Source organism: Pecten maximus, unplaced genomic scaffold, assembly GCF_902652985.1.
Source record: "Pecten maximus unplaced genomic scaffold, xPecMax1.1, whole genome shotgun sequence".
NCBI lineage: Eukaryota > Metazoa > Mollusca > Bivalvia > Pectinida > Pectinidae > Pecten > Pecten maximus.
In genome coordinates, this window is record NW_022980912.1 from 1 (window position 1) to 12,481 (window position 12,481).

At 32.6% G+C, this 12,481-nt stretch overlaps 1 protein-coding gene across 1 annotated transcript; it reads right to left on the bottom strand.

Annotated features, from left to right (window-relative positions):
• Window positions 1-621: 621 nt before the first annotated feature.
• On the bottom strand, window positions 622-10,143 carry LOC117319803 (structural maintenance of chromosomes protein 5-like; the record flags this gene model as incomplete). The annotated part of the gene is given in 12 exon segments (XM_033874544.1): window positions 622-831; window positions 1,519-1,673; window positions 1,800-1,917; window positions 2,111-2,186; window positions 2,833-2,894; window positions 3,732-3,803; window positions 4,187-4,348; window positions 5,341-5,553; window positions 5,809-5,934; window positions 6,405-6,504; window positions 6,924-7,118; window positions 9,966-10,143. Coding segments are annotated over 12 exon segments (1,665 nt in total), but the record flags the coding sequence as incomplete, so codon positions are not given.
• Window positions 10,144-12,481: the final 2,338 nt, after the last annotated feature.

Sequence of the window (12,481 nt, forward strand, 5' to 3'; positions counted from 1 at the left end):
AGTCTATTAGTTTTGTACACCTTTAACGGCCATTACACCTTTTCTGACGAAATGTAATGGCCATTACAGAGTACACTTCAGAAAGTAATGACACCGTTAATGGGCATTACAAAAATGGTTTTACTCCAAACCTAATGGCCATTACCTTACACCAAAACGTTTAATGCCCATTACACCATAAGGTTTAATGCCCATTACATTGAAAACTAATTATTGATGGCCCTGTTATATTGTAATGGCAATTATTTAGTGAAAAACTTTAATGGGTTTGTAATGAGTTCGGCCATTACTTTAGGGGCCATTAAAGGTGTACAAAAGTAATCCCAACATATGTAATGGCTTTTTAATGGATTTGTAATGGGCAATTTGATAGTAGTGAAGGTTATTTCTTCTTTTAAAATATCCACAATAGTGCCATTAATTATTCTTATGTAAAAAGCCATGTTGTCAGAATTCACGTACCACATAAACATAAACATTTAACTAAGCATTAATCTACAGTGCTATGGCATATATTGTTGCAATAATTGACATACAAATATCATCTTGCTCGTTTGTGATATTATAAATTCAGCCAATTTAATATCCGATTAATAGCTGATTTAAATAGAATACTTCTTGCCTGTAATGATCAATGCTGTATCTTGGTCTAAAGGACTCGAGAGGAGCTTGTGGAACCTTGACAGCATTGACCTTCAACTTCTGTTCATCACGAATAACATTCATGAAGTTGGTGTAATCTTGACTGTCCTCAAACACAAAGGCCTGAAAGTCTTTAGCACTAATGTGCATCTCTATGTACTTGGCATAAGAGGCATCCTTTGGATTTATCTGTCAAAATAGAGAGCTTGATATTGCAAATTAAATATACCAGATACTAATAAAACAGGATTTTGTTTTATATATTATTTTTCTAATATATTTCCTATTTGGGGGTTTTGTAAACAGAAACCCCAAATCTTTGGATTAGGGGTTTTAGTACCCTGATCATTTGAACTAGTGTGATCAATGATTGCAAAGTTCACAGGCTGCAGCCAACCCAAAATGTTCATACTAAAATTTCAGCAACTTATTATAGATATAAATTCTCAATGCCAAATTAATGCATCTGATTAACAAATTACCAGATATTTTTTGCAAACTTGATTTAAATAATTAAGTAATTCTCATTGCTTTCAATTTCATTCACAAGTACTAATTATGTTCTGTTTGTTTTAAGTAGACAGCCGAGGGATTTAAAAAAAAGAAGTTTTGTTAGTGTATGTAGTTTGGCCTATTGTGCTTTGACTCATGCAAGATGTCATCACTCTCATTGGAGACTGTTATGTATTGTAACATATGAAAAACTTTGAAGTAATACAAGGCTTATAGTTATTAAAATATCTACACATACATGTACAAAACAACATTTTTCATATTACTTATCACAATGATATTGTTGTTTCAATACAAAAGATTTTTTTTGTTTTGTCTGAATATAATTACAGTGTTAGCACACCGAATATTATGGTTACTTACAGATAACATCATTGGGAGATGGACATTGCCTCTGAACTGATCTTTGTTCTGTTTATACCAGATGACAGCATTGTAAGTGTCCTTGTCTTTTCCCCGCAAAATCTCCATTCGTTTGTTCTCCACATTCTGCATCTTCTTCAGCTCCTGTTGATATCCTATGAGAAATGATTATAATCAATACATGTATGGCATGATCGAAACCGGTTAGCTATCTACTTGTTTTTAAGCTGTATGTAGATAAAACAGGATGTCAATATCATATCTCAACTTTCTAGACTCACCGTCTATTTGCCTCTTTAAATCTGCTATACCACGTCGGATCCCATCACCCTCTTCATGTATTTGCGTCATTTTTCTGTTGACCACTCGCATTTCATTGGTCGTCTTTTCTAGTAGTGGCTGTATATCAAAATAAGCTTCAGTCATAACCATAAATGCTAAAGAAAAACATTTTTTTTTTAAAACTATTTTCTATATTTACTGAGTAATGTCACAACAGTTAACTGTTAGTTATTTAAACTTAAACTTTTATTGTTTTAATTTGAAGTATTTTCTTTTACATAAATGTACTATACACTCTTATCACCCAAACCTGCAGATTTTCCTGTTCATCTGTGTTTTGATATTCAGACTGTAGAGCATCCAATTGTCGCTGTAGATCTTGTATCCTGAAGTAGAAAAACATTTTATTTTTCAGAATATATGTAGTTTTTATTTCCTTTGATAGAAAATGTACCCATTCAATGCACATTTCTTAAATGACATTTTATTGAAATATCATGCTCATAGCCTGAACACAAAAAAATATGAAGCTCCAATCAGTCAAGCATATGCCTTCAACAGGCTAAAGGGAGGCTATAACTTTACAGCAAAACATGAGGCAGATGGATGTGTAGCACCAATATCTGTGAGAAACTTTGAAATATTGTAAGTTTGTTTGTGTAGATTTTGGTTTTGATGTGTGGGCGGTGTGTTATCCACATTCAGTTATACACTTAAAATTGCACTTATTTTTTATATTTTAACTCCACATGCCACACATGTAGCTGATGTGTCATCATAACTCTCACGTATTGCAGGCCAGATTCTGTGACTCTATTAGTAGTGTGAAAATGTTGTTATTGTTATCTTTTATCTATAGCTTTTACTCCGTCTGACGGTCTCCAGACAACATTTTGCTGACAATAAATTAAAAACATCCTTTTGATTGTCAGGACATTAAGTTTCTAGGGGTTAACACCTTAACTTGACACAAAAGATTCCTATGGGTCCATACCATTACTTTACACAGAATCAATTTTTATATATCAGTACCTCTTTCGCCTTCCGTTTTCTTCTGTCTTTTTGAGGTTCAATTCATCCAAAATTTCATTATTCTAAAATGACAAGAGAAATTAGAGTTATGCAGGGTGCAACAATATACGCCTGTTGAATGCCTTTATATGATAATATACTATCTTGTGTCAACAAAAGACTTGCATCACCATGTAAGAATGTCATGCTATAAATCTCACTTTTCACAGCAAAACCAATATCTAATTTTCTGATGGTTTGTCATCTTGTCTCAAAATGGAACATACAAAACTACTATAGGGACAAATGGAAACTTCAGAAAGATTCATCAAGCACTTTCTGAGAAATAACAATAACGAATGTATGATTATGGTGGATTGACGATTGACCACGGGTGATTTGAACAGCCCACAATCTAATGATGGAGGATTAATACAAATATCCAGTAAATTTCCTTGATTAATATTCCTCATTGACAGAAATGGAGCCATACACGATGTCTATTCAAATATCCAGTGTTTTGACATGAGTTGCAAATGACTCAGCATGTCACAAATTTCAAATAAGCATCCTTATATAATTACTGTCTAAATGTGTAGCTTAAGGAAGCATGTCTGAGAGAAAAACACAACAACGTGAAGAAAAGAACAAGGCTTCCAAAATAGAATTAATATAACAATTAAACTTTGTACTTAAGATTATCATCAACTCCAACAAGAGGTTCTGTTATAATGGCCGAATTCAATCATGCTTATTTGTGAGGAACAATGGTTTGGAAGGACAGGTACATACATTCTTAATGGCCCAAAGAATTTGAAAGTCTTGCATAGATAAAAAGAAAATGGCCCATAAGAATTTTCAAAATAGTGGTAAAAGGCCCATACCTACTAATACACTTTAAGTGATAGTGTCATTATTACCTTGTCAGTAGCAGCTTCTATCTCCTTGCTATTCGCCTGGGCTTTTGTCGCAAAATCTCTCAGGCTATTTGTCTGAAATATAACCCATATTTAAAGTAAATTGGGACATAATATTACTACAAATTTGTCCAGAGAGCAAAATATCTGTGATAAATCCTAACTTTTAACCATTTAGCTATAATTACAAATCTCAAAACACATTTCATCAATATTGTTATATATTTCATGAAAACTTCACATTAATTCAATAAATATTCATGGAATAAATCAAATATTTTCATGTGAATAAACATTTATTTTCTTTCATTATATGGATGATCATACACTCCCTCTCTTTCATTTATATTTTTTTTGTCAATTCACAAATAATCTAATCACAAAATAATGCATTATATATTTCCCAACATACACAAATTACCATGTAACAATACCAATTGGGTGATCATAGAAATTACCTTTTTCTTCATTTCTACATCAGCCCATTCCTTCTTTGATGCAATATTATCAAGCCTCTTCTGTAAAGGTTCAAACTGCACTTTTGCTTGTTTATGAGCTTCCACTTTAGTGTCCCGTTCCTGTTTTACCACATCATATGCTTTTCTCTTTTCATCGTATTCCTACAATGTAAATGTATTTTTGTTCTAAGCAGGCACTCTGCAGTGTAATTGTTACTTGAACACTATAGATAATGTTGTGAACAATTTTAACATATACAGTCAAACCTGTGTATAAAGGCCACCAAAGGGACAAGGTAAAAATGTTCCTCATGGAGAGGTGTCCTTTAGAGAATTTCTTTGTTCAGCGAGTTATGTCCCTTATCAAGGGAGAACCAAACTTGAATAAAGTTTGATTAAAACACACTACACATACCCTGATTTATTATATTTAAACGCTAACAAATTGATAAAAAAACAAATCATTAAAGATGAATTATTAATTGATTTTCCAGGATTCCTCTTACAAAAAAATTAAGATTTATAGTTTTGGTATTTGAAAGTATTAACCATTTTAGAAATGATTCCTAATAATTGAGATTTTTACTGGCTTTGTCCGTTATGGACCTATGTCTGCAATATAAGGGTGACCGCTATTACAGGTTTGACTGTAGTTATTTGACCACTATGTAGTAGATTATTCTGCCACATGTTATTGTCGTTTGACCACTATAAATTGTGTTGTAATTATTGACCATTATAGATTGTGATTATTTTAAACATATGGTTTTGTTATATGACCACTATCGATAATGTTTTATTAAACATATTTTATTGTTGTTTGACCACTATAGATAATGATGTGATCATTGACCACTATCGATAATGTTGTGAATAGTGACCACTATAGATAATGTTGTGATTACTGACCACTATAGATAATGTTGTGATTACTGACCACTATAGATAATGTTGTGATTATTGACCACTTTAGATAGTGAGATTATTTTAAGCATGCCATTGTTGTTTGACCAATACAGATAATGTTATGACCATTTCAAATAAGCCTATACTATGAAATAGATTTTCTCCTGCACCAGAATTAAGTTTGTCTAATGATGTGTTGATGGTTTATTTAAAACACTGATGGGTTTTTTCACAATTTAGCATCTTACTATCCATGGCCTCTTCTTATTCAGCACTGCAACTTTTTCCAAGTGCCGTTCACGTTCCTGGAAGTTCTTCACATCTTGTTCTAATCTGCTATTTTTGTTAATGTTTTGTGCTAATCGTTCTTCAAGATTATCAAACCCTTGTTGTAGACTTCGACTTTCATTCCTAGCCTCCTTCAATTTTGCATGGTTTTCATACATGTCTGGGGGCCCAACCTTTGAACAAAATTTAGATCATTAAATTTAATTAAGTAAGCTGATTACAGTATACTTTATATCATATTGAAAAAAAACCCACCTAATAACCAAAAAATCATTGCAATACATTCTGACTGCTGTGTGTAGTCTCTTACAAAATCCATGATTAGACACAGGCTGATTTGACTTTTATTCCATATCTTGTGTGATCAGGATTTACTTATAATGTAATATACTTCAATTTCACATTATATCAATAAAAAAAATCCTTACAGCCTTCTCTGTATTTTCCAATAACTCCTCTTGTGTCATTTTTGCAAAGTCTGCAACCTTCTCCTGAGGCAGGAATTGACATAGATTCCCAACCTGGATATTCTTACTTGTGACTAGTTCTTCCACCTATTAAACAAAAAAATATTGTCACATATATATTAAGTATAAATAAACAATTAGGCTAAAAGAAATTATCATTTGTTCCTCAGGCCATTTTTCCACTATTCTACATGGCAAATTTGAAATTGAGAACTAGAATTACTGTGTAAAAAATCTATCTTGTAAATTTACTCTATGTATTTTAAGTCAGTAACGGTGATTTTGACTATCAGTTAGAAAACATATTTTTATGTACCGGTAAACGATTTGTCAAAGAAGCTCTATCAATCATTTACTTTAAATGCAGAAATGGCCAATGAAAACAGAAGTAACTTTGGTGTGGAAAACTATGAGGTGGCAGATTCCAAGAGTTGTGTCAGGTGGGGCGTGCAATCACTTATTTGATTTGATTTGAGTTTGGGAAACAAAACAAGATTTAACAATTTTCATTCTGAGGATATGAGCAATGAATAGCTTGTTAAAAGAAAACATCTCACAGCTTTCAAGGGAGCACCCCGTCCATTGACACTCCACTGCGATTGATTGTTTCTGTGTATTTCCCGCACAATCACGTAATTGTCTCCATCTGTGTTGAACCTGGAATATCAACGATCACAAAAAGTTACACTTGCATGCAACTCATAACAGTTCACAAGCTTCAAAGCATTTTCCATCATTATTTCATGTAATTTTATTAGTTTCCGAGTTTATATGTTAAACTAATAATTTAACATATTATTATTATAAACACGGAAATTACTAACTCCCAAACAAATGTTTTTTTAGTTTGAATTTTTCCTCAATCAAATCAATTGTAACATACCATGATGGCAGGTCTTTTCTGATAGGCATATAATTTACTCTATTCTCATATTACGGCCAAATTCCCAAAAAATTCAGTTAACTACAGGAAGTTTTCTTTCGACTTCACTTATTTCCTTTCAAAAATGAGGCAAAAAGGCCCCATCCCAAATTTTGAAAAACAGGCCCTGTTATATAATTATTAAATGACTTACAATTCCAACTCAATTTTTCCTTTTTGCTTGCCATATTTGATGAATTCTGCTGCCTGCTGTGCTCTTCCTAAAAGTCCAATTTTCCCACCAAGACCCAGACATATTGCACAAACTATGGTGGATTTTCCTGTCCCATTGGGTCCTATGATCACATTGAGATAGGGCCCAGTAAAAAACTCGACAGAATCATATGTTCTGAAACAAAACAACAATTATAGTTAAAACATAAGATTTACATTAAGAGAAAATCAACATGACCACCTACAAAATGCTTTTGGGTCTGCAATATAATTTCATATGCACATTGAGTTGAATGACAAGTTTCTTAGAGATGTTTAATTTTACCTGTACTTTTGCAGACTCTGCAATTCACAGGTTGGAATTCCCTTAAAAAGTTGAGACAGTTTCCACCTTGTGAGATCACTTTGTCTTTTACGGTTACATAAAGTAAAGGAAGAATATTTTTACACCATCCAAACAAGTTATTGAAGATGCTAAAACATCAGTAAAAATAGGCAAAGAGCTAAACTATTCAAAGAAAAGCTGTTTATAAAAAGAATTTCAGGACTTTGAATCTTTCAAAGGGAACATGAATGCTACATAATGTTAGCTATAGGCTGCTATGAAATTTAGAGTCTACATGACCCTGTCGAGTGTCGCATAATGAACAAGTGCAATCAATAATTGCGAAAGCTCACTGGCAGCAGCAATCACACTATGCATTAATTTTTTATGTATGTATAAGCATGTCATTTTGAAATTGTATGTCACATAATATCACTCCTAGACCTCTAATGGATGTATAAATCAAATAAGAAGGGTGATAAGTGTATACTTTTGGACTTATCCCCAAAACTTTAAAGTGAGTTTTGGTGCCAAAAAAGTTAAGTCCACAAAATGGTAAAACGAGAAAAAAACACAATTTTTTCTGCATGATTTTGCCATAACATCACTCCTAGACCTCTAATGAATGTATAAACCAAATTAGAAGGGCATGAGGTGTATACTTTTGGACTTGCAAGCTTTCCAAAAACTTACCCCAAAAACTTTAAAGTGGGTACAATGTATCACAGGTATCAAGAAAAGAAAACATGCATGGTAACACATGTACATTACATTGATTTTAATGAAAGTTATTTACAACTTAATGGTTCTTAAGATAAAAGAAAATACCAAACAATTTTTCGCCCTAAAGTTTTAGTTTTAGGGCGAAACATGGCGAACAAGATTTAGAGCGAAACGACCCGGAACCAAATACAGTACATTCCAGTTAATCGGGTATTTCGTTTAATTGGGTAAAATTTCAAAAACCAAAACCATTTTCTCTTAAATCATGTTAAAAAAATTCGTTTAATTGGGTTGGAAAAGTCGTATTTTTCAGTTATTCGAATAGAACAATCGGACCAAAAAATAGAAATGCTCAGATTTTCACGAAAGTCATCACATATTTCTTTAAGTTTTAGACATTTATCAACAAAATTAATAGGGTAATTTAGATGGTTAAAATGTCAAAAAACGGTAAAATATTACCTTAAACGCTAATGTTTTGTCAGGGTTTTGTCATGTTCAGAACTGTGTTGTTGGTAATTCTGCTTAGTGGGGTTTTTCCCCCAACAGGAAGTTGATTAAGAATTGTGGGTAAAATTAAATGTTATTTGTAGAGTCAGCAGCAGGCCAACGTAATGGGGGTTTAAAAGCATAATTAAGCTACTAGACAATTAAACTTTTTACTTCTGGGATGTAAAATCTTCGAAGCAGAAACCAAAACAATAGGTTTTGACCTGGGTCTGACATTTCTACAGATTGATTGATATCACCGCTTACTGTATGTGGCGAATCCAAAGTGAGGGGTTCGCCACGGGGAAATGTGACCACACTGGTACACAGGCGAGTTATTAAAAAAAACAGTAGCGATCAGTAAAAGGACAGACGCCCGATGTTAGCTTATAATTCCTATTCAGGTAAGGATTAGAACTGGTTAATTAAAAACATTACATTGGATTTCGTGTTGTTTTATCAGTGACTGCCAGTGTCAAGTTCGAATAAATTTATACTACAGCTAGGAAACAACCTAAATAAACTCGGTTTCTCCGATCTCTGTGCTTTGGCAATTGAAAATAATATGGAATATTTCAAACTTCATAGCGAACATAAGAATGTCACTATGATAAACATAGATGATTTTTGCTGTAATTGTCGCCGAGTCCTTAGATTGTATGTCAAATTAGGAACATGTGGATGAAACAGGGATGCATGACCCTCCCGATTTGAGGTGCTACGATTGTACTGTGTCGCGAATAAGGTTTTATTATTTTAATACATGTATTTTTATACAATTAGTAACAATAATCTGACAATTTGATATCAGTAAAAGCACAAACAAAAACACGTTTATTAATAATAATAACGCAAATATTTTCATCCAAAATCGACCCAAGTCTTGACAACCATTTCGGACCAAATCTAAGATGGAGACGTGCATTTCGGCTTATTGCATATATAAGTCGGTTAATTGGGTAAAAAGTCCCTGCAAATAGGCAACCCAATTAAGCGGAATGCACTGTATAGTTTTAGAAATAAACTTTACTTGGACATTAATTTATCTTTATTTAAAGATTCAAAAGTAATTTTGGCTATTTTTAGTAACCTGTTCCTTATGAACTAGTTTACTGTCACAGGGGTGAGATTGTTATAAAAATAGTTATAGAAATTATTCACCAATTTCATTAAATACAACTTATTACTGAATTCAGACTGTTGTCTTTTTTCAATCTAAATGAAGTTTCAAACTAAATTTTTTACGTTTCGCAGGCATATCATTTTGATGGTCATTTGAAATGTCATGCCTAACGGTACAAACACATATGGATGGTTAGCATAACATTGTCAGCGCAGGTAAAATGTACTCGATGTTTATTGGAAATAGACATATAAGTGATTAAAACTAGGTATAACAACATTACATTCCGAAACTGGGAAAGCCAGAAAATGAATCAAGAGAGCTCTTCCTGTTTTTTATAACTAGACTAGTGATGCACTTACAAAATATTTTCCAATTTTATGCGAACAATTGAACCTTCTACATATTCTGAATTCATCTTCATTGATTTTTGTTCCCTTCTGATGCTGACTTCAGCATGTACAGCATCTATAGGCCGTTTTCTTCTTACTGCCGCCATTACGTCAAATTTTCGCTCCTTCGCGCGAGAACACAACATCCGGGAGCTTCTGTGGGTAAGGCTAAAGTTCGGATAATAGAAGGATCACACTACGAAGCGGAAATTATTACTGGATTGTACACTAGTCGATATTGGAGTCTGACAGAGAAAGGTCGTGAATTTGTGTACCGTACCCCATTCCAGATCCGGACCAAATTCCCGTTCCAGGACTAGGGACCCTATTTTTCTTTAACAACAACTTAATTGTTTCATATGGACAGCTCCTGAATGCTGATTTGCAGATTTCATGACATTATCTTATGTGTGTACGCGTACGCTGCACTCAACTGTGATTTTTCCCCAAATTGTTTTTGTTAGTTAATTACTTTGTTTTTCAATATATACAAAGGGACATTTAATGAAACTGTTTAAGTTTAATTCATTTACTTAGTTTAAATCAATTTTATTGCATAATGGCAAATGGATTGGACAAAAGTTATGCAACTTACCAACGTCCTTTCCGTAACAAATGTGTATATACAATGTTTCACGTGACATAATTATTAAACTTTTTTTTAAACAAAAGGTTGGAAAATGTAAAGCAGCGAAATAGATTGTGAACACCAAGTATGATATAATGTTTATCGTTTATACATGCAAGAGGTTTCAGTGGCCCTGACGGCGCAACTAAAACACTACTGTTCATACACTCCGATCCTTCTACTTTCTAAGAGTTCGTCACATCCTGTGCTTAGAAGCTTTCTCCAGTCTGACGCTGTCCATCTTTGATCACTCCATGGAATACCTAATTTCTTAACCTTACTTCGCCGGCAGGACCACTGAAACACGATGCAGTCTGTATATGTAATTTCATGATAAAGTAATATGATTTAAATGATACTTTAGGATACTTATGATATACTTATGGTGTTCGAAAAAGAGGTTTAGATTTATTAAAAAAAAAAAAAATTGAAAAGGGAGAAAACAGTAAGGAGAAAAAAGAAAGGAAGAAACATAAGAATAGCACTATAACCCGGCTTTTGATACAAATGGTAGATATCTTATTAGTAATTCATTTACTATTTATTCCTAGTAGTTGTTCAATGCAAAGGGGAAACCAAACTACAACAAGACATATACGCAGCAGGCAAATGGGAACACGATTGGCTAATGACCTTTCACCCCGACAAATGCAATATCATATCCACATCCAACAAACGCACACCAGCATCAGAAACAAGTCAAAATGTATATATGAGAGGTTGAAGCAAATTCTAAATAGCACACAAAACTTAGTTTTGATATCCAGCGGTTTACACAAAATATGGGAAAAATGAAGATAAATCCAAATTATTTCAAAATTAGTTGTCAAATGAAAAAGATGCCAGATATATATACTAATATACGTTAGACTTAAAAACTTAATATAGACTTAAAAGTGTTTCGATAAGTTTAAAATGAGCTTTGATACAAAAACGTTAACAAAAGAGGTGGAGGGCGCCAAACCGGAATCAAGTTAATAATCATTTGGTAGAGTAAAGTTACAAAAAAATATTATTGAATTATTCTATTATTTTCTTAACATAGGAAACTTAAATTAAAAGAAAATAATAGAATAATTCAATAATATTTTTTTGTAACTTTAATTACTCTACTAAATAATTATTAATTAACTTGATTCCGGTTTGACGTCCTCCACCTCTTTTGTCTTGATCAATCGGTCTATTTGGTATTGTACCTTCAAAATATAGCAAATTATTTTCTAAATTCTCCTAATTTTCTTCTGTTTATCTCTCCCACCATTCCCTTTTACAATACATATTTATTTTATACAATTCAGGTAATCTTTTTTTATACTAAACAGATTATATTTTTAAATATGTCTCAAGTACACGTATTTGCTTTTTTACATGTAAAACCATTTCAGGTAAAAGTATATTTCAATTGATTCCACGAGGAAAACGGGTATCTGAAAGTTCTTTTACACATGTCGGACAATTTAACAGCTATATTCAGATACGTGCTGAATGTAAACTATATAGCATTGTTAGATCTCCTATCCCTTAAAATGTATTATCTTATATAAGATATGTTATCACGATAATATGCCGAAACACAATACAACATAGAATTATAATTTAACTCATTCCAGTATAACAATTATACACAACGAGAAAAACTTTTTTTTCCAATTATGTGTGTTTGTATTTCGGCACAAATTGCATGAAACTTGTAGAAAAAATTATCTGATACTTTCTCGATTAAGAAAAGTAAAATAAGCGCCTATATCATCTATTGTTAAACGTACATGTAGTGAATGAGCGAATAATGAAAATTCGAGATAATATCTCATTTACATATTTAAATTGATCATTTGAATACGATGTAAAATTTGGGCAT